The sequence below is a fragment of the Hirundo rustica genome, chromosome 28 (genome assembly GCF_015227805.2).
Source record: "Hirundo rustica isolate bHirRus1 chromosome 28, bHirRus1.pri.v3, whole genome shotgun sequence".
NCBI lineage: Eukaryota > Metazoa > Chordata > Aves > Passeriformes > Hirundinidae > Hirundo > Hirundo rustica.
The window spans coordinates 321,962-344,825 of NC_053477.1; the positions used below are offsets into that span (position 1 = coordinate 321,962).

General features: G+C 53.2%; 1 protein-coding gene across 2 annotated transcripts in view; it reads left to right on the top strand.

The window, feature by feature from the left end:
• Nucleotides 1-22,864, top strand: part of LOC120764002 (tetraspanin-15-like) — a 41,393-nt gene that overhangs the window by 7,637 nt on the left and 10,892 nt on the right. Inside the window, exons 4-9 of one of the 2 annotated variants that reach the window (XM_040087662.2) lie at nt 4,220-4,428; nt 9,285-9,359; nt 11,676-11,771; nt 14,473-14,586; nt 17,846-17,899; nt 18,547-18,663. In XM_040087662.2, the coding sequence (XP_039943596.1) occupies nt 4,220-4,428; nt 9,285-9,359; nt 11,676-11,771; nt 14,473-14,586; nt 17,846-17,899; nt 18,547-18,663 (665 nt within the window). The remainder of the gene's footprint in view (nt 1-4,219; nt 4,429-9,284; nt 9,360-11,675; nt 11,772-14,472; nt 14,587-17,845; nt 17,900-18,546; nt 18,664-22,864) is intronic. The other variant, XM_040087663.2, reaches the window with a different exon arrangement.

Genomic DNA, 22,864 nt, shown 5'->3' on the forward strand with positions numbered 1-22,864 from the left:
TCCTTTGTGGCAGCGAGTCCCGTTCGGAGCAGAAAATGAGGAAATTCCAATTTTTTTTTAATTTTTATTTTATTTTTTTACTCCCCCCCCCGCGGTTCCCCCTGCAGATATCGAGGGGGTTTGAGCCGCGGGTTTGGTTTATTTATTTTATTTTTTTTAAATTTCAAATTTCGGTGATTTTTCGGCGGTTTTGGGTCCCTGAACTCTGCTCGGGGCGGGATTTCCCCGCACCTGGGAGCTGCAGGCACCTGCGGGAGAGGGGAGGGGAAAACCGGGAATTCCGCCCGTCTCTGTTCGGGGCTGGTTTGGCGAAATTCCGATTTTATTTCCAAATCTTTCCTGCCCGGGGTTAAATAACCCCGGGGCGGGGTCGATTTTTCCAGGTGGGAGCACAGAAATTCCGGTGCAGAAATTTCCGGAAACGATTTTAATTTCGGTTTTGATCCTTGACCCATAAATGAGCTCGGCCCGAGGGCGTGGAACAACCCCAAAATCACCGAAAATCGGGATTTTTTGGGAATACCTCCCGGATTTCCCAGGCTCTGTTGGGTGGGAAAAGCTCCGAAGGGCCAGACCTCTGTGACATTCCCAGAAACCCCCAAAATTCCGGATTTCTCCCACGTTTCTGGCTCAGGTTGGAGTTTGGGGTGTGACTTGTGCATTATTCCAAAAAATCCGAGGGAAATCCCAAAATTTGGGTTCCCAAGGAGCCGACCCCACTCAGTTCGGGATTTCCCAAAGGAGGTTTGGGGTGTTGAAGGAACTGCGGGATTTTCCTCCCGATTCCACTTTGGGAATCGTGGATGAACCCTGGGACAATTCCCAGATTTTGGGGGGAATTCTGGGAGAGCTCCACGGAGAATCCGCCAGCGAGAGGCTCGGAATTGTCCAAAAAAACGGGAAAACAACCCCAAAAAAACGGGAAAACAACCCCAAAAAACCCCAACTTTGGATGGCTCCAACCCCTCCCGCCTCCACCTCTGGACGTTCCCAGGCGGGAATTCTGCTCAGGGAATCCACGGGAATTGTGCAGCTCCTTTCAGCCTGACCTAATTCCGGCCTCATTTGCATAATCGCAGCCCAATTAATTCCGAGAGCCTCGTTAATTAACCCCATGGACGGGCCGGGGTTGTTCCCGGGATGTTTTTTTTCCCAATAAAACCAGGATTTTGTAGGAATTCCCGTTAGGAAATTCGACCCCTTGGAATAAAATCCCGAGGGATGAGGGTTGGGTCGGTCCCCGTTGAGGTTGGGGGTTGATGATTCCAGGTTTTCCAGCCTGTGGAAAATTGGATTTGGAGCCAGTGGATCCTTTCCAGGGATTTCATTGCAGCCGGAAAAATCCGGGAAGGAGCCCGGGATGAGCCAGGCTTTAAACCAGGGAATCGGGGCTTGGATTTAATCCGGAGGAGCAAAGATTTGGGATTTTTTTGTTCCCCAAAAAAACTCTTCTTCCCTTTCCTTGGAAAATCCAAAAATGTAAAAAAATACGGATTTTTTTTTTCCCCCCACAAAACTGAGGGCGGATATTCCAACCGACCCCACAAAAAATCGGGATTTCGACATTCCCTCTGGGAAAAAAGCCCATTCCTGTTTTTCCCTCTGGGAAAGGCCATTCCCAGCGTTCCCTCTGGAGAAGCTCACGGCTCTGTGAGAGTTTTTCCCAATTCCCAGTTCCGAATTCCCAGTTTCCACCTGAGCTCGGGATGAGACGGGAGCTCCTCCCGCCCCAGAGCCGGGTGTTAATTATTCCCTATTCCTTAATTGCTCCTATCCCAATCCCACGACTCCGGGAGAGGGAATTCTGCAGGGGTGGGGCCTGACCTGAGCTTAAATCAAACCAGGAATGTTCCGGATCCCTGGAATTGTCCAAGGCCAGGCTGGAGCACCCTGGGGTAGATTTGAGGCCTTTTCCATCCCAGACTCTTCTGGGATTCCCCGAAATTCTCCGGAATTCCGCTGGATCCGCTCAGAATTTCCATGGGAAATGAGAGGGGCGAACCCATTCCATGAAAACCGGGAAAGGAAAACCCTGGGATGAGGGACCCGCGGTGCCCTGAGGCAGCCTCGGGAATTCCGAACCCTTTCCGTTTTCCAAGGACGCTTCTCATCCCTGGAAAAGCCGCTTTTGGCACTCCCTGTGTCCATCCCAAAACCTTCCTCAGATTTTCCCGTTGGGAATCGGGCTCAGGATCCCTCGGGAATGTGCTGGGAATGCTGGGATCGGTTGGAGCTGGCTGTGGAGAGAGGGAGGAGGCTCCGAGTGCTCCAGGAGGTTCCAAATGGGCGGAAATTGGGGAATTTTGGGGCTCGGGCTCCGTCAAAGCCCAGCGGAGAATCCGGGCAGATCCAGGCAGGGAGAACCCGGAGAATGCAGTCTGGAATCCACGGATGGCTCCAGGCGGATCCAACGCTGCGGGACGTTCCCGCTGCCGGGAATCTCCCGACTTCCCGTTAGCCCGGGCGGAGCAGGGGCACCGGGGCTTGGAACATTCCGGAGCCGTGGGGGTTCTCCTTGGATATCTCCCACCTCCCCCTCGCCCTTGGGGACTTTTTTCCATCCCGAATCCCGAAAACCCTGAAAACCCCCAACCCCCACCCAATCCCAGAAATCCCAAAAATCCCGAAAACCCTGGAAATCCCCAAAACACTGAAAATCCCCGAACCCTCAAAAATCCCGAAAACACTGAAAATCCCTGAGACCCTGAAAGTCCTGAAAATCCCCAAAACCCCCAAACCCCCGAAAATCCTGCAAACCCTGAGAATCCCAAAAACCCCGAACATCCCAAAACCCCAAAAACCCTCAAAAATCCCCAAAAATCCTGAAAACCCTGAAAATCCCCCAAACCCCAAAAGTCCTGAAAATCCCAAAATCCCTGAAAACCCCCAAACTTCTGAAAATCCCCCAAACCCCCGAAAATCCTGCAAACCCTGAGAATCCCGAAAACCCCGAACATCCCAAAACCCCTGAAAACCCCAAAAACCCTCAAAAATCCCCAAAAATCCTGAAAACCCTGAAAATCCCCCAAATCCCAAAATCCCTGAAAACCCCAAAAACCCCTCAAAAATCCCCCCCAAAACACTCAAAAAACCTGAAAAATCCCCAAACCCCTGAAAAATCCCAGAAACACTGAAAATCCCAGAAACCCTGAAAATCCCAACCCCTCTGAAAGCTTAGAAAATCCCAAACCCCCTGAAAAATCCCGAAAACCCGCAAACCCTGAAAATCTCAGCAACCTTGAAAAATCCTAAAAACCCTGAAAATCCTGGAAACTCTGAAAATTCCAAGCGCCTCAAAACCACTGAAAATCCTGGGAAAAAAAAAACAACCCGAAAACCCATAAAAGCTCAGAACCCCCCAACATCCCAAAAATCCCCAAAACCCCTGAAAATCTTGAAAACCCCTGAAAATCCCCAAAACCCTGAAAATCCCCAAAAAATCCCCAAAACCCCTGAAAATCCCTGAAAACCCTGAAAATCCCCCAAACCCTGAAAATCCCCCCCCAAATCCCAAAATCCCTAAAAATCCCCCCAAAATCCCAAAAGCCCTGAAAATCTTGAAAAACCCTGAAAATCCCCCCAAAAATCCCCAAAACCCTGAAAATCCCCAAAACCCCTGAAAATCCCCCAAAAATCCCAAACCCCCTGGATATCCCCAAAACCCCTGAAAATCTTGAAAAACCCTGAAAATCCCAAAAACCCTGAAAATCCCCCCAAAAAATCCCAAAAATCCTGAAAATCCCAAAACCCCTGAAAATCCCCCCAAAATCCCAAAAACCCTGAAAATCCCCAAAAACCCTGAAAATCTCGAAAAACCCTGAAAATCCCAAAAACCCTGAAAATCCCCAAACCCCTGAAAATCCTGAAAACCCCCAAAATCCCCCCAAATCCCCAAAACCCCTGAAAATCCCCCACCCCTTGAAAATCCCCCCAAATTCCCCGAAAATCCCCAGAAAATCCCCAAATCCCTGAAAATCCTGAAAACCCCCAAAAATCCCCCCAAATCCCCAAACCCCAAAAAATCCCCAACCCCCTGAAAATCCCCAAAAAATCCCAAAAACTGTGAAAATCCCCAAACCCCTGAAAATCCTGAAAACCCCCGAAAATCCCCCCAAATCCCAAAACCCCTGAAAATCCCCAAAACCCACAAAAATCCCCCCAAATCCCCAAATTCCCCGAAAAATCCCCCCGAATCCCCCCGCCCTTCCGCGCGCCCCAGGGAACGCCTCCGCTGGGGCGCAGGTGCTGGGGCTGCTGCTCCTGGCCGTCGGGATCTACGCCGAGGCCGAGCGGCAGCGGCACCGCACCCTGGAGGGGATTTTCCTGGCGCCCGCCGTGCTGCTGCTCCTGCTGGGAATCACCGTGTTCCTCGTCTCCTTCCTGGGAATGCTCGGGAGCCTCCGCGACAACCGCACGCTGCTCCGCACGGTGAGCGCCGCCGCCGGGGCCTGCCCCCGGGGACTCCCGGGAAAAAAAAACCTGTCCGGGAGGTCTCCAGGAGGGAATTCCGTGGATTCGGGGTCACCTCCATGTCTGGGAGGTCTCCAGGAGGGAATTCCTTGGATTCGGGGTCACCTCCATGTCTGGGAGGTCTCCAGGAGGGAATTTCATGGATTTGGGGTCACCTCTGTGGTTTGAGGATTTCCAGGGAGGGAATTCCATGGATACAGAGTTGTCTCCACGTCTGGGAGGTCTCCAGGAGGGAATTCCTTGGATTCGGGGTCATCTCTGTGGTTTGGGGAGCTCCAGGAGGGAATTTCATGGATTCGGGGTCACCTTGGTGGTTTGAGGATCTCCAGGAGAAATTCCATGAATGTGGAGTCAAAACCCTGTCTCCAGGAGGGAATTCCGTGGATTCGGGGTCATCTTGGTGTTTTGGGGATCACAGGGAGGGAATTTCATGGATTCAGGGTCACCTCCATGTCTGGGAGGTCTCCAGGAGGGAATTCTGTGGATTCGGGGTCACCTCGGTGGTTTGGGGATCCCAGGGAGGGAATTCCATGGATACAGAGTTGTCTCCGTGGTTTGGGGATCCCAGGGAGGGAATTTCATGAATATGGAGTCAAAACCCTGTCTGGGAGGTCTCCAGGAGGGAATTCCCTGGATTCAGGGTCACCTCGGTGGTTTGAGGATTTCCAGGGAGGGAATTTCATGGATTTGGGGTCACCTCTGTGGTTTGGGGATCCCAGGGAGGGAATTTCATGGATACAGAGTTGTCTCCATGTCTGGGAGGTCTCCAGGAGGGAATTCCGAGGATTTGGGGTCATCTCGGTGTTTTGGGGATTCCACGGAGGGAATTCCATGGATTCAGGGTCATCTCTGTGGTTTGGGGAGCTCCAGGAGGGAATTCCATGAATATGGAGTCAAAACCCTGTCCGGGAGGTCTCCAGGAGGGAATTCCATGCGTTCAGGGTCACCTCTGTGGTTTGGGGATCCCTTGGAAGGAATTTCATGGATTCAGGGTCACCTCCATGTCTGGGAGGTCTCAAGGAAGGAATTTCATGGATCTGGAACCAAAACTACATCTTGGGGCAGGTCTTCAGGAGAAATTCCATGGATCCGGAGTCATCTCCATGTGTGAGGGATCCCAGGGAGGGAATTCCATGGATTCAGAGTCCCCACTGTATTTTCCCTCCCGAGGTCCATCCCGGGGTGAGAATTCCCAAGGAAAATCGAATTCCCAAGGAAAAGCAGCTCCCCCTCCCTGCCCAGGCCAGGTTTTGTGGGAATGGGGAGGTGAAAAGCCGGGAATGGCTGAGCACAGGAAGGAGCAGGGAGCGGTGGCAATCAGCGCCCTTGTTCCCGTCGGGAATTGTCCTTTCCGGGATAAATCCCGGGAACAAAGGCAATCAGGGAGAGAGGCGCTGGAGGAGCTCTCGGAGCTGAGCTGGGCCTGGCAGCTGCGGCTCTTGGGTGCTTTGATGGAAAAACGGGAAAATCGTGCTTGGAAGGATCTGGATGTGGATTTGAAAGGATCCAGGGAGATTGTGTTTGGAAGGATCCAGGGATTGTGTTTGGAAGGATCCAGGGAGATTGTGTTTGGAAGGATCCAGGGATTGTGTTTGGAAGGATCCAGGGATTGTGTTTGGAAGGATCCGGATTTGGATTTAAAAGGATCCAGGCCCGTGATAAAAGGATCTGAATTCGTGTCTAGAAAGATCTGGGATTTGTGTTTAAACCTGGATTTGTGTTTAAACCTGGATTTGTGTTTAAACCTGGATTTGTGTTCAAATGATCCAGGATCAAGTTTAAAGGGATCCAGGGATTGCGTTTGGAAGGATCCAGGGATTGCGTTTGGAAGGATCCGGATTTGGATTTAAAAGGATCCAGGCCCGTGATAAAAGGATCTGAATTCGTGTCTAGAAAGATCCGGGATTGTGTTTAAACCTGGATTTGTGTTTAAACCTGGATTTGTGTTTAACGGATTCAGGATCTCTGTTCTAAAGGATCCGGGATCATGTTTAACAGGATCTGGGATTGTCTTTAAAAGTATCTGGGATTTGTGTTTAGATCTGGATTTGTGTTTAAAAGGATCCAGGATCAAGTTTAGAAGGATCTGGGGTCATGTTTAAAAGGATCTGGGATTCCTGTCTGAAAGTATCCAGGACTGTGTTTTAAAGGATCTGGATTTGTGTTTAAAAGGATCTGGGTTGTGTTTAAAAGGATCCAGGATTTGTGTCTAACAGGAGCAGGATTTGTGTTTGAAAGGATCTGGATTGTGTTTAAAAGGATTCGGAATCCAGTTTAAAAGGACCTGGATTCGTGTTTAAAAGGATCCAGGATTTCTGTTCAGAAGGATCCGTGGTGTGGTTCCAAAGCATTCAATTCCGTGTCTGGAAGGATCCAGGATTTGTGTTTAGGAGGAGCCAGGATTCCCGTCTGAAGGGATCTGGAATCGTTTTCAAAAGGATCCCAATTTGTGTCTGGAATCTTGTTTAAAGGGATCTGGGACTGTGTTTGGAAGGATCCGGATTCACCTTTAAAAGGATTTGGGATCATGTTTAAAAGGATCCGGATTTCTGTCCAAAAGGATCCGGGGTTGTGATTAAACCTGGATTTGTGTTTAAAGGATTGGGAATCCTGTTTCAGAGGATCTGGGATTCGTGTTTAAACCGGGATTTGTGTTCAAAGGATTCGGGATTTGTGCTTAACAGGATCTGGTATCGTGTTTCAAAGGATCCAGGATTTCTGTTCAAAATTATCTGGGATCGTGTTTAAAAAGATCTGGGATTTGTGTCTAAAAGGATCCAGGGTTGTGTTTTAAAGGATCTGGGATCCAGTTTAAAAGGACCTGGATTTGTGTTTAAAAGGATCCAGGATTGTGTCTGGAATCTTGTTTACAAGGATCCGGGATCGTGTTTTAAAGCATCCAGGATTGTGTTTCAAGGGATCTGGGATCCAGTTTAAAAGGACCTGGATTTGTGTTTAAAAGGATCCAGGATTGTGTTTGGAATCTTGTTTAAAGGATCCAGGATCGTGTTTTAAAGCATCCAGGATTGTGTTTCAAGGGATCTGGGATCCAGTTTAAAAGGACCTGGATTTGTGTTTAAAAGGATCCAGGACTGTGTCTGGAATCTTGTTTACAAGGATCCAGGATCGTGTTTTAAGGGATCGAATTTTAAGGGATTTCTGTCCAAAAGGATCAAGGGTCATGTTTAAATCTGGACTTGTGTTTAAAGGATTGGGAATTTTATTTCAGAGGATCTGGGATTCGTGTTTAAACCGGGATTTGTGTTTCAAAGCGTCTGGGGTTCGTGTTTCAAAGGATCCGGGCTGGTTTCTCCCCGGAGCCGTGGAATTCCCGCTGGAATTCCGGATGATTTGTGCCCGCTCAGGCCGGCTGAAAGCTCCATCCATCTCCCGCCCCCGCAGCGGCTCCGTTCCCATTTATCCACCGGGAACAGGCCGTTCCTGACGTCCCCAAATCCTCAGGATCGATGTCCTGGCGACTCCAACCCCGCGGGATCTGCGCTCCGGAGGGAGCGGAGTTAAACCGCACCGATCTCGTCTCTCGGGGTTGGAAAATCCCGATTTGGGAATAATTAACGGGGAGCAGAACCTCGGAGATCCTCCCGGGATGGGGAGGGATTTATCAGTTCCCAGGGTTTCTGTGGGAATTAGAGTCATTTATTAGGAATTGGGATGGATGAGCTCGTTAATGGCTGCGTTAATTGAATCGGAATCGAGCGGCTCTTCCTGACTCAGCATCCAGAGCCGGAGAAAGATTTCCTTGGGAAGTTTCTCCGTGAAATCCGGAATTGGTTTGGAGCTTTGTGCCGGGGGAGATCCTCGGGCTCCTTCCCAATCCCTTCCCGCTCCCTTCCCAATCCCTTCCCGCTCCCTTCCCGCTCCCTTCCCAATCCCTTCCCGCTCCCTTCCCGCTCCCTTCCCAATCCCTTCCCAATCCCTTCCCGCTCCCTTCCCGCTCCCTTCCCGCTCCCTTCCCAATCCCTTCCCAATCCCTTCCCAATCCCTTCCCAATCCCTTCCCGCTCCCTTCCCGCTCCCTTCCCAATCCCTTCCCGCTCCCTTCCCGCTCCCTTCCCGCTCCCTTCCCGCTCCCTTCCCGCTCCCTTCCCGCTCCCTTCCCGCTCCCTTCCCGCTCCCTTCCCGCTCCCTTCCCGCTCCCTTCCCGCTCCCTTCCCAATCCCTTCCCGCTCCCTTCCCGCTCCCTTCCCAATCCCTTCCCAATCCCTTCCCGCTCCCTTCCCGCTCCCTTCCCAATCCCTTCCCACTCCCTTCCCGCTCCCTTCCCAATCCCTTCCCGCTCCCTTCCCGCTCCCTTCCCGCTCCCTTCCCACTCCCTTCCCAATCCCTTCCCGCTCCCTTCCCGCTCCCTTCCCAATCCCTTCCCGCTCCCTTCCCGTTCCCTTCCCGCTCCCTTCCCGCTCCCTTCCCGCTCCCTTCCCAATCCCTTCCCAATCCCTTCCCGCTCCCTTCCCGCTCCCTTCCCGCTCCCTTCCCGCTCCCTTCCCGCTCCCTTCCCGCTCCCTTCCCAATCCCTTCCCAATCCCTTCCCAATCCCTTCCCAATCCCTTCCCAATCCCTTCCCGCTCCCTTCCCGCTCCCTTCCCGCTCCCTTCCCGCTCCCTTCCCGCTCCCTTCCCGCTCCCCCTCCCCAGGATGGGGGTGACAGCTGGGAACACGGCCGCCAAGGCAGAATTTCAGCCAAAATTCCGGGAAAACCCGGAATTCCCATGAGGAGTTCCTCGCATCCCCGGTGCCTCGGTGGCCGTGTTGGAGCCGGACGCGGATCGGGGATGATCCGACCTTTCCCCGTTCCAGTTCTTCTGGGTGCTGCTGCTGATCTTCCTGACGGAGCTGCTGCTGATCCTCATGGAGATCATCTTCGAGAACAAGGTGGGAGCCGCGACAGCCGGAATTCCCGGGAATTCAGTTGTCATTCCCAAAAACTGGAATGGACGTTCCCAAAAACTGGAACGGCCGTTCCCAAAAAATGAACGGTTATTCGCAAAAACGGAAAGGTTTTTCCCCAAAATTGAATTGTTATTCTCAAAAATGGCCATTCCCAAAAATTGAATGGTTATTCCCAAAAACAGAACTGTTACTTCCAAAAATTGAACGGCCATGCCCAAAAAAATTGAATTGTTATTCCCGAAAATGGAATTGTTATTCCCGAAAACTGATTTGTTATTTCCAAGAATTGAATTGTTTTTCCTAAAAAGCAAACGGCCATTCCCCAAAAATTGAATGGTCATTCCCAAAAATCATATTATTACTCCCGAAAATGGAATGCTCATTCCCAAAAATTGAGTGGCTGTTCCCAAAAATTGAACTCACTATTTCTAAAAATCGGACGGCCGTTCCTGAAAATTGAGCGGTTTTTCCCCAAAATCAAATTCTTATTCCCGAAAACGGAATGGCCGTTCCCCAAAAAATCGAACGGTTACTCCTGACCGTGGAGTTGTCGTTCCCAAAAACTGGAATTGCAATTCCTGCGGGGCGGAACTCCGGGATGCGGCAGGAGTTTTAAATTTCAGTTGATGTAAAATTAATTTTAATTTAATGGGGTTTGATATCAAAACTTAATTAAACCGCAGACAATGAGGGAGGGACAAATCCGACCTGGAAATGCGGGAAGCGCAAATCCGCCTCTGGAACAATGGATGTTCATCAAACTCCCAAATCCCGGAGTTAATTGGATTTCGGATGAAATCAGCCGGGGAGCGCTCCATATGCAAATCAGCTCCATTGATATGCAAATGAGCCGGGAATTAACGGGGTTGGGATCCTGGGGAGGGAGCAGAACCCCGGCAGGTTCAACTCCCACCTGGAAAACCGGGAATTCATTCCAGGGGGATTCCCGAAAAATCGAATGGTTGTTCCCAAACCCAGAATCGTCGTTCCCGAGGACGGAGCCGGGGTGATCCCTCCTGGGGACGAACCGGCAGGGAGAAGCCGGGAATGCGTCGGTCCGGTGAAAACCGGGAATGAAAATATTCCCAGAGCTCCCCCGAGCTGCTGGGATTCCCAGGAATCATCCCCGGCACCTTCTCCTCCTTCCCGAGTTCTCTCCCCGCTCCGGCTCTTCCCAACCTTTCATTTTCCTGTCACGGCCTCTTGGAAAATTGAATTTTCCTCTTCCCTCCCTTTTTCCACCGGCTCCAACCTCAGGGAAAAATTCCCTTTTTCCTTCCATTAACATTCCCACCTGGATGGGGTTTTTTGGGAATTAACGAAATTCCCACCTGGATGGGATTTTTTGGGAATTAACATTCCCATCTGGATGGTTTTTTTGGGAATTAACGAACATTCCCACCTGGATGGGGGTTTTTTTTGGGAATTAACAAACATTCCCACCTGGATGGGGTTTTTTTGGGAATTAAGAAACATTCCCTCCTGGACGGGTTTTTTTTGGGAATTAACATTCCCATCTGGATTTTTTTTTATGGGAATTAACAAACATTCCCACCTGGATGGGTTTTTTTGGGAATTAACGAACATTCCCGCCTGGATGGGGTTTTTTTTTGGAATTAAGAAACATTCCCTCCTGGACGGGTTTTTTTTGGGAATTAACAAATGTTCCCACCTGGATGGGTTTTTTGGGAATTAACATTCCCGCCTGGACGTTTTTTTTTGGGAATTAACAAACATTCCCGCCTGGACGTTTTTTTAGCTCCGGCTCTGCCCTGGGCCCTCGGAGCCTCCCCAGGAACATTCCCAGGAATCCCAAAAAAGCCTTTTCCATCCAATTAGTGCTTAATGAATCCCCTGAAGTGCCAGCCCCGGCCCATCCTCGCCATTCCCTGCTGGAATCCCGAGGGATTTCTCGGGGTCGGGAAGGATCCAGGGCTCTGTGAGGGCTCTGCTCCCACCTGTGGAATGTTTTTCCATGGATAATTCCCCTCTCAGAGCCCCCTTCCCTCTCCTGAGGCGGCAGAGCCCTCGGCCAGGGGTTGAAATCCTGATTTTCCGTGGGATTGCGGAGTCCGGAGGAGCTTTGGGATCAAATTAAAGGGAAGAGGAAAAATCAGGTGGATAAAGGTTCCCGGGTCTGCTCGGATGTGCCGGGAATGGATCCCAAAGGATGGATTTTATCCCAGGAAATCACCTTGGGGTGGGGTAAAATCCCTCCTCCGGTGCCAGCCGTGAAAAACGTGGGATTTTGTGCTGTTTTCCCTGACTTTTCCCGCGTTCCGGGATTCTCCGCGCCAGATGAACGAGGTTTTCCACTCCAACATCCAGGAGGGAATCCGGCACTACTACGATGACCTGGACTTCAAAAACATCCTGGATTTTGTGCAGGAAAAGGTTTGCACGGGAAAAGGGGGAACTTTTCCAAGGAATTGTTAATCCCATGCCCCATCTTCCCTGGATTTTCCGTCATTCCCGTCCCTGGGCCGTTTTCCTCGGATATCTTCACCTGGTTGGGTTTTCCGGGGAATTTTTTTGGGAATTATCCTGGAATTTGCGTGCCCTGGGAGGAGCCTCGGCTGCTCCCGGGCCTGGATCCTGCCGGGATATTTCCATCCCCGCGTTTTGGTGGGAAATCTCTGCCCGGAATTTTTAAATCTCTTTCCAACCTGTCCGGAGAGGGAGGGAGGAGGGAAGTGATAAAGACATTTTAAATCTTCCCCAGGGATCCAAAAACCCTTGGAAAAATCCCTTTTCCCTGGAGCCCCCAGCAGCAGGACAGGCCCCGATTCCCACGGGAAAATCCCAGATTTGTGGGGGCTGGGAGGAGAGGGAATTCCAATTTTTCCACGGAATGGTTGAGTGTGGAAAAGCCCTCCAAGATCCAACCCAACCATCCCCGAGGACTGGGAATTCTGGGATGTGGGATTGCTCCTGTTCCCAGTGTGGATATTTCTGGTGGGAAGTTCTTGGCTCTGAGCATTCCTAAATGGGAAAAAACCCCATGGAAAATCCCAAAACTTGAGGTGGGAAACTCTGGGAATGTCCGGGGTGGGATCAGGGAGCAGAGCCTGGCTCTGAGCATTCCTAAATGGGGAAAAAAAACATGGAAAATCCCAAAACTTGGTGAAATCCTGGGAATGTCCCAGGTGGGATCGGGGAGCAGAGCCTGGCTCTGACCATTCCTAAATGGGAAAAAAACCATGGAAAATCCCAAAACTTGGTGAAATCCTGGGAATGTCCTGGGTGGGATCGGGGAGCAGAGCCTGGCTCTGAGCATTCCTAAATGGGAAAAAAACCATGGAAAATCCCAAAACTTGAGGTGGGAAACTCTGGGAATGTCCCAGGTGGGATCAGGGAGCAGAGCCCGGCTCCGAGGCCAAGCTGCTCCCAGAGGATTTGGGATGTTCCCACCTCGGCCCAAATTCCCTCAGTTTATCTTGAAACATCCCAGATCCGCAGGTTTTATCCCTGGATTTGGAGCGAGGGAGCCCGGGCAGCTCCTTGCCTTTGGAATTTAAGGCTTTAATTCCGGGGCTCCTCCTTGGCTTCGGGACTTTAGGCCCGGCCTCGCTGAGCCGAGCTCAAAACCGGGCCGGGAACCCTCCGGAGGCCTCGGATCCGGGGAAAGGTTGGAATTTTCCACAAGTTTTGCTCCAGCCTCCCCAGGATGAGGCTGGAATTCCGCGTGGGTGAGAAACGGAGCCGCTGGGAGCAGCCGGGAATTCCCGGCGGGGGCTTTTCCCAGAGCCCCGGGAACCCACGGATCTCCGGGAAAAGCGGATTCATTTCTGGGAATTCCGAATAATCTGGGATCAGGCTCCTTCCAGACCATTCCACGTGGTTTTTCCAGCGTTTTTTTTCCCATCTGCTGCTTCCCTTTGGGATTTTCCTCCCCTTTTTCCCTGCGGATTTTGGGAGCTGCTTGCCCTCCCCGGCACCTAGAGAAATCCGGGAATTCCAGGTGGGAATCCAGGAATTGTAAATCTGTGCCCGAGATGGAGCAGAGCAGGAGGATCCCAAGAATTTTTCCTGCTTCCCCTTGGAAAAGGGGAGCAGAGGGGAAAATCCTCTCCCAAAAATCTGCTCCCGGATGCGTTTGGTGCTTGAAAAATGGGAAAAATCCTTTTCCCCCTGTTCTCCAACCTTTCCTGGCCATTCCAGGCTTTTCCTTTCGGGGGGAATCTCGAATTCCCGTTGTTTTCCGTCAGGAGCTGGTTCGGAGCGGGCTCATTTTTATTCCCTGGAATGACTTTGATTGGGATTTTTTTTGTTTTAATCTTCGCTGCGGGAAGAGGAGGAAGGAAAGGAGATTGGGATTTTATCCTTCCCCTTTGTAGCTGCAGGATTTGATCCCGATTCATCCTGACGGGAACAGGAATCCCTGCGGGGCCGATGGGGATTTTGGGATGGCTGAGAGCCTCCAAATCCGTCCCTGAGGGCGCTGCCGGGGCCTCGGGAAAAGCTGGATTTGTCACCCGGAATTAAACCATGGAATTGTGGATGGGGCTGATCCCACGGATGGATGCGAGGCCCAGGGAAATGCACGCACGAATCCCTCCAAAATGGGGACAAATGGGAAAAAATTCCCACTTTTTTTACCCTTCCGCTTCCCTGGGAGCAGGGAAAAATGGGGAAACGGAGATGCCGGGAATTGGATTGGAATTATGGAATGGTTTGGCTTGGATCTCAAAATTCCTCTTTTTCCATTTCCCCTATCCCAGGTTGTTCCATCCTGGCCTTGGACGCTTCCAAAGGATCCAGCTTCTCTGGGAATTCCATCCCAGCCCTCCCAGGGAGGAATTCCCTCCCATTATTCCAATTAATTATCTCCCATTATCCCTGCGTCCATGGGAATCCATTCCCTGTTATCGCGGCGGCACCGGGCTGATTCCAAACCCCTTTTCCGGCATTTTGAAGGAGTCTCCAGGTGCTCCAGGGCCGGGGAATTCCCTGGGAATTCCATCCCAGCCCTTCCCCACCCTCCCAGGGAGGGATTTCTCCCCGGTATCCCAACCCCAAATCCCTCCCCGTTTCTCCCGGAATTCCGCGGTTTCCCAGCTCCCCCCCTCACCCTCTCCCTGTGTTTTTCCTGCAGTTTTCCTGCTGCGGAGGGGACGAATTCCGGGATTGGGAAGTGAACCGGTACCACTGGTGCAACGGCAGCGGGGCCCTGGCCTGCGGCGTTCCGCATTCCTGCTGCGTCCGCGGGGTGAGCGCCAAGCCGGCATTCCCGGGAATTCCCTCTGCCCGGCGCTCCCCCAAAGGGAAAGCGGCATTCCCACCTGGAGAAGGGGAATCCCGGCGGGAGAGGGCGAAGCAGATGGGATGGGAATGTTTATTTATGGAAAACACCAAGATTCCCGGGAAATTCCCTCTTCCCAGCGCTTCCCCCAAAGGGAAAGGGGTTTGGGTTCGCGGCATTCCCACCTGGAAAAAGGGAATTCTGGTGGGAGAGAGTGAAGGAGATAAAATGGGAATGTTTATTTATGGAAAACGCCAGAATTCCCGGGAAATTCCCTCTTCCTGCTGCTTTTTCTACTCCAAAGGGTTTTGAGTTTATGGCATTCCCACTTGTAAAATGGTTTTGAGGGAATTCCGGCGGGAGAGGGTAAAGGAGATGGGATGGGAATGTTTATTTATGGAAAACTCCAGAATTCCAGGGAAAATCCCTCTTCCTGTTTCTGCTTAATGTTATTCCCACTTGGAAAAAGGTTTTGAGGGAATTTCGGCGTGAGAGGGTGAAGCAGATGGAATAGGAATGTTTATTTATGGAAAACGCCAAGATTCCCGGGAAATTCCCTCTTCCCAGCGCTTCCCCCAAAGGGAAAGGGGTTTGGGTTCGCGGCATTCCCACCTGGAAAAAGGGAATTCTGGCGGGAGAGGGTGAAGGAGATAGAATAAGAATCTTTATTTATGGAAAATGCCAAGATTCCCAGGAAATTCCCTCTTCCTGCTGGTTTTTCTACTCCAAAGGTTTTCTGCTTTGTAATTCCCACCTGGAAAAAGGTTTGAGGGAATTTCGGCGTGGGAGGGTGAAGCAGATGGAAGGGGAATCTTTATTTATGGAAAACGCCAGAATTCCAGGGAAAATCCCTCTTCCCGCTGGTTTTTCTGCTCCAAAGGGTTTCTGCTTTGTCATTCCCACCTGGAAAAAGGTTTGAGGGAATTTCAGGGGGAAGAGGATGGAGGAGCCGAAATAGGAGATTTCTGTTTATGGATCAGTCTGGAATTCTCTGGGATCGTGGAGGCCGAATCCCGGGATAATGGAGGAATTGTTGGAAGTGCTGAGGTTTCCAGCTGGGGGATGTAAAAGGTTTGGGAATGGATAATGTGGGGGAAAAAAATGGCAGCAGCTTGGAAAGACTTGGGAATGTTCCCCTGGAGAAGGGAAATTCCAGGGAAATTTTGGGGCCCCCTGCAGGGGCTCCAGGAGAGGTGGAGAGGGATTGGGATAAGGGATGGAGGGACAGGAAAATGGGAAATGGAGATTTCAGTGGGATTTGGGGATGGAATTCCCAGAGGAGCTGTGGCTGCCCCTGGATCCCTGGAAGTGCCCAAGGCCGGGCTGGAATCCGGGACAGTGGGAATTGTCCCAGGATGGCCCTGGCTGGGATTTAAGGTCCTTCCCAACCCAAACCATTCCAGGATTTTGGGATCTGACTCTGCTCCATCCCAGCCTGGATCCTCCCCCAGTCCCATTCCCCTCCGGACGCGGCGGGGTTTGGAAGTTTTTGGGATCCCGTTCCTGCTCCTGCCTCCCACTGAAGGGATTTTTAGGGAATGAGGGGATTTTTAGGGAATGAGGGGATTTTTGAGGGATTTGCTGCTGGCAGGGCTTTGCCCAAGGATCCCCCTGGGTCCTTGGGATCAGGAAAAGCCGGAATTCCAACCCCCACCGATGGAGCTGGGCTCCAGAGCGGAATTCCAGAGCCGGGAGTTCTCCTGGGGGGAATTCCCACATTCGGGAATCCAAACCAAGCCGGGATTTTTTGGCCCGGACTCTTTCATCCAACCAACGGAATCCATCCGAGGATAAAACCTCAGGATCCGGGAAAAACTCCAGCAATCCCAGCGAGGCTGGAAAACCCCAGAAATCTCCGGGAAGGAGCCCGGAAAAGGCTCTGCCCAGCTCCATCCCGGCAGCGAAACTCCGGATCTTTGGGAATATCCGCGCCAGATCCCGGCCCTCGCCCGGCGCGGGGAAAATTCCTCCTCAGCCCCGCGTTGTTCCGGGGGTTTTTAATGGGAAAAGAGGGAAGCGAGGCGGGGCCCAATCAGCGGCGCGGGCCCGGTATGCAAATGAGATGCAGATTAGAGATCCGCGCTAATCAGGGCCTTGATTAACGAGCCCGAGGAATGGAGATGGAATCGGGAATTCCCGCGGTGAGGAAGGGCTGCGGGGAGCCCAGGGCGCTTCCTGCGTATTTTTACACTCCCGTGGGTTTTTTTGGGACAATTTGGAAAAAATAAATCCCCAAAAAAAAACCCCAAAACTTGAGCAGGGAGAGGGAAAAATCCCCTTGATCCAGAGAAGGGGGAATTTGGGAAACATTTTGGGAATGCTCAGGGCCAGGTCGGAGCAGGCCGGGATTTTGGGAAGTGTCCCTGGTGTGGGATGGGATTTAAGGCCCCTTCCCACCCAAACCATTCCAGGATTTCCCGAGCTGGGTCTGGAGGGTGCTCCAGGAGGAAAATCCATTGAATCCATGGAATCTCTGTGTTTTATCCGAGAGGGAAAGCTCCCGGCTGTGGCTCTGGCGCCTGGAGAGGTTTTCTGGGAAGTGAAAGGCTCTGGGATCTCTGGGAGAAGAGGAACCTGGGAAGCACCAAAACCTTGGGATGGATTTGGCCCCGTTCCTTAAGGAACCAGCCCAGCACAGCCCCAGAATTCCGGGAAAAGAATTGGGAGAGCCGAATCCCTTGGGAATTCCATGACTTTAAATCCCACCCAGGGCCACCTACAGGGACAATTCCCACTATTCCAGGGTGCTCCAGCCTGGCCTTGGGCATTCCCAGGGATCCAGGGGCAGCCACAGCTCCTCTGGGAATTCCATCCCAGCCCCTCCCCACCCTCATTCCATCCCAAATCCCTTCCCAATCTCCCCTTTCCCGGTTTGCGGCCATTCCCTGTGTCCTGTCCCTCCGTCCCTTGTCCCAGCCCCTCTCCAGCTCTCCTGGAGCTCCCTCAGGCCCTGGAATGTGCTGGAAGCTCTCCCTGGATCCTTCCCTTCTCCCAGCCCAGCTCCAGAGGGGCTCCAGGATCCCGGAATCCTGGAATGGTTTGGGATTTGCCCCGAGGATCCCTCAGTCCCAGGGACATCCCAAACCCCGAGGGACCGGCCTGAGGGGGCCCTGAGTGTCCCGTGCTGGGCACCTCCGGAATTCCTGACTTCACTTGGATTTCTGCTGTTTTCCTGAGATAAATCCCATTGGTTTTCCCGGGATAAATCCGTTCCCGTTCTCCGCAGGTTCCCGGAGGAGTGGTGAACACCCTGTGCGGGTACCGCGCCCTGGACAAGGAGGTGACGTTGGAATTTTTTCGGGAATTTGCTTCTCCTTCTTCCCCAAATCCCCAAAATCAAACGCTCCCTGCAGGAATTCCCGTCCCCAGGCGAGGCTGGGATGCAGCTGCTCCAAACTCACTTTTGGGGGTTTTCCATGGAATTTTGGGGCCCTTTTGGATCCCGGCACCTCCCCAGAACAGGGATTCCAACCTGGGAATTCCCTTAAACCTTCCCAGCGGGAGAGGGGTGGAGCTGGAGGGTGGAGGGACCAGCCCAGGATCCGCCCAGGGATCCCCCAGGGGCGGGAATGTGGGAATTCCCTGCAGAAACGTGGGAATTCCTGGCAGAAATGTAGGAATTCCTGGCAGCATTCCCTGGAGAAATGTGGGAATTCCCAGCTCGGAGAGGCCCCAGCCGAGGGAATTTGATGATCCAGGATCTCTCCCAGGTCCCACTCAGGGCCCCAAAAGTTGGGATTTAATCCCAACCGCGTTCGGACCTCGGCTCCAAAACTTCCTTTGGAAGCGCGAGAGCAGAGTTCTGCCCCCGGGGCGGTGATTTGGGCCGAAGAGCCCCGGCCCGGGGCTGCTCCTGGCAGAACTCCGGGAAAGGCGCGGTTCCTGGGAATGGGGCGGGAATTGGGGATCCTGTCTGCGCTCCCGCAGCGCCTGGAGCTGCTGGGCACCATCCACGTCCGGGGCTGTATCCATGCCGTGGGGCTCTGGCTCAAGGACAACTTCCAGGCCACCCTGGCCATCGTCTGCTCCCTGCTGCTGCCGCAGGTACGTGCGGGACCCCCGGGAATCCTCCCCTGGAATTCCGGGATGGGAGTTCTGGGGCTCCCAGCTCCATCCCCGGCCGGCGGAGCCGATCCCGGCTCTCAGCTCCTCTCCCTGTGCTGGGGGTGGGAAATAATTCCTTTGGAATCCCGGTTCCACACGGGATTTGCGGCAGGAAAAGTGATCCCTGGCAGAACGGGAATTCCTCCTGGGATCCGGTTTGGGATCCGGTAACAGCCCCTGGAAACAAATCCTGGCCCAGCAAATCCTGCCCTGTTTGCTCTCCCAGCCCTCAGCAAACGGAGCTGGGAATGAGACCCCGGAAAAATCCCAATCCCAAATTCCGCTACGGATAAATCCCAATCCCAAATTCCGCTACGGATAAATCCCAATCCCAAATTCCGCTACGCATAAATCCCAATCCCGAATTCTGCTACGGATAAATCCCTGTCCTGAATTCCCCTCCAGATAAATCCCCATCCCAAATTCCCATACGGATAAGTCCCAGTCCTGAATTTCCTTCCGGATAAATCCCCATCCCGAATTCCCCTCCAGATAAATCCCAATCCCGAATTCCCCTCCAGATAAATCCCCATCCCAAATTCCGCTCCGGATAAATCCCACTCCCAAATCCCGCTGGGTTTGCCAGGCCTTGGATCTCCCCTCAATTACTCCTGACCAAATCCTGGGGATTTGCTCTGGATTTGGCCTTTTTTGGGATTTTTCCCGAGGCCCACGAGCGGAACGCTTCCGTCTTGTGTCGGTGTTGGCGTTGCTGGGGGTGGGGTTTGATCCCAACGGGAACGAAATGATTCCTGCCTTTATTTCTAGAATTCTTCCCGATTCTCTGCTCGCACCAAAAGGCAGGAAGGGCTTGGATAAGGCAGCAGCTGGGCGGGAAATTCGGGATGATTTGTCAGAGCCGGAGTTCGCGCTCGCGGATGGTTCAGACGCGATCCCGAGGCAGGAGAGCCGCTTGTGGCTGTCATTCCCAAACTTTTTGGGAGCGTTTCCTTCCAAATGAGCATTGGGAAGGGCAGGAATGGTGGGAAAAAGGTCTGGAATGGGGCTTGGGCAGCCAATGCCGGTTTTTATCCCATCCCAATCCATCGGCGCCGCCGCCCGCAGCCTCATCCATTAACGGCCGGCGGCTAATTGGGAACGCTGGGGAGAAATCCGCGGGAATGCCGGGCCCTGATGGATCTGGAGTGGTGCCGTTAATTGGGAATGCTGGGGGCAAATCCCCGGGAATGCTGATGGATCTGGAGTGGTGCCGCTAATCGGGAAATCCGCGGGAATGCTGATGGATCTGGAGTGGTGCCGCTAATCGGGAAATCCGCGGGAATGCTGATGGATCTGGAGTGGTGCCGCTAATCGGGAAATCCGCGGGAATGCTGATGGATCTCAGCGTGAGCTCTTCCCGCGGAGCCGGAGCGGCTCGTCCTCCCCATCTGCTCCCGAGTTTCAGCACTTGGAAGATGGATTGGGTTGGATCCTGCCAGGATTTGGAGGGAATTCAGTGGAAAATGGCGCTGCCAGGGGCTGTCAGACAGCTCCAGTTCCCAAAATCCGTGGGGAGAGGAGTGGATTGGCCTGGAATCGCGGATCCAGGCGGGAAGGGGTTGATGTGGGGAGGGGACAGAGCCGGGAATTTTGGGAAGAGCGCAGGGATTGAGCTGTGCCAGCCCTGCCTTTCGTCCCATGTGGAAATCGTGGGGATCCAACCTCCTCCAACCGGGAAACTCCCGGATGCTGCAGGGAAGGTTGGGACTCTGATCCGTGTCCTGGATTCTGATCCGTGTCCTGGATTCTGATCCGTGTCCTGGGATTCTGATCCGTGTCCGGGATTCTGATCCGTGTCCTGGGATTCTGAGCCATGTCCTGGGATTCTGAGCCATGTCCTGAGCCCAGCTCTGGCGTTTTTCCCACTTTTCCTCTTTATTCCTCTTCCTTCAAGTCAAACTTGGGCCTTGACTGAGCCAAGGGCTCCGAGGTTGAGGATCCCAGCTCGGTTCCTTCCCTCATCCTGGCATCCCAGGTTTTCCATGGATCTGGGGGGGAGCTCTGGCTCTTGGATCCTGGAAAATGATCCAAGGAAAGTTCTGGCTGGCTTGGAGCCCCCCTGGAGATCGGGAATTGCGGTGTTCTCTTCCCACCCGGCCCAGGGGTTTGAACGATCCCACCTGGCCCTCCCATCCCGCGGGAAGTGCCGGAATTTCCAGGTTTTCTCCGCTTTTCCCGTGTCCGGGTGGGAGCCTGAGGCGCAGGAGAGGCAGCCGGGCTCTGCCTCCGGAGCAGGGCTCAGGGAAAGCTGATCCCGGTGGGATCCACTGAGATTGGAGAGCTGGGATGGGAAAATCCCGCCCGGACCCAGCACCGAGTGGGAGCTGCTCCCGAGGCTGCGGGAGTCGGGAAATCCGGGATCCCCCAAATCCGGGAACATCCCGGCCGTTTTTGGAGGGAACCCCCGATCCCACGGGAGGGGCTGCGCTCGCTTCCCCTCCATCCGGAGCGAGGCACAAACTCCACCTCCATCCACCCCTGGAATTCTTTTTTCCCGTTCCCCAGCAACCCGAATTCCCATCTTCTGAGCCCGGCTCCGAGCCCTTCATCCCACACATTCCCCGTCATTCCCAGGGACCTTTCCATCCCGGAGCCAGCCGTGGCCTGGGGCTGGCCGCGTTAAATCACGGAGCGGCCGCGGATTTTCCGGCGGGAGCAGCCAAGCTCATCCATCCTTCCCTGCCTCCAGCAGGATTCTCCGCGGCGCTGGGAACGTGCTGGGGCTGCAAATGAGGCGCCAAAACTCCGGCCTTCTTCTTCCGGCCGATTTTAGGGAATTGCGGATCCAGCTCGTTCCTTCCCCAGGCTTTTCCGGGGATTTTGTTTTTCCTGGGGTTTTTCCAGAGAATCCTGGAATGGTTTGGGTTGGGAAGGACCTGGAAGATCTCATCCCACCCCATGGCAGGGACAATTCCCGCTGTCCCAGGTGGATCCAGCCTGGCCTTGGGCATTCCCAGGGATCCAGGGGCAGCCACAGCTCCTCTGGGAATTCCAGCCCAGCCCCTCCCCACCCTCATTCCATCCCAAATCCCATCTAAACCTTCCCTTTCCCGGTTTGCAGCCATTCCCTGTGTCCTGTTGCTCCATCCCTTGTCCCAGCCCCTCTCCAGCTCTCCTGGAGCTCCCTCAGGCCCTGGAATGTGCTGGAAGCTCTCCCTGGATCCCTGGATCCTTCCCTTCTCCTGGTGAACATTCCCAGCTCTCCCAGCCCGGCTCCAGCCCCGGGATCATTCCCTGCTCCTCTCATCCACTGCAATCAAACAGAAGCAGGAGCAGGAAAACCTCTGCAATCCTGGTTTTTTTCCCTCAAAACCCGGGATGTTTTCCCATCCCGGAGAAGCAGAAAGTGCCGCATCCGAGCGGAAGCAGCGGAATTCCCGGCGGTCCCTGCCGAGGGCTCCGCTCCATCCCGCTGAATCATTTTCCCTCCGTCCCATCCATCTCCAGCCTCTGCATCCCAGATCCTCGGGGTGGGGGCGGCTGTTCCTCCCCGGAGCGTCAATCCCGGAGATTGACAGTTCCATTCCATAAAAAAAAACGTGGAATTTTCCTTGAGCCGGGCGTTTTCCAGGCCGGCGTCTTCATCTCCCGGTGACAGGGATGGAAAACGTTCCCTGTGCAGGGGGAACATTTCCTTGGGAGATTAATTTGGGATTTGTTTGCTCTCCAATCTCCCCACGGCTCCGGCGGGTTAAGGGAGTGGGAAAAGGGAATAAACGGGATTTTTCCATGTGACCTCTCCATAAATCCCAATTTAGGGACGAAAAGTCAAAAATGAAGGGAAAAAACCCAAAACCCTTTGGGCTTTGTTAACTCTGGGAAAGCCTGGAATGGTTCGGCATTCCGGGTGGGCAGGGTCCGGCCAGAACTCAGGAATGTTCCCACATCTCCATGGAAAAGGGGTTTTTTCCAGGGAATTTTCCTGGCTGGGGTCAGGCACAGCCCATTCCTATGGGAAAACATCCATGGACTTCCAGGCCCTTCTTCCATTGGAAAATGAGGTGGAAATGGAAGTTTGAGCCTTTTCCTTCGTTGCTTCCCGAACTTCCTGAGCCCTCTTTCCAGAGGAAGAAGAGAGGATCTGTTCATCATTCCAGGGAGGATTTGCGGGGATTCCACCCCGATTCCCAGTGGAAAACTG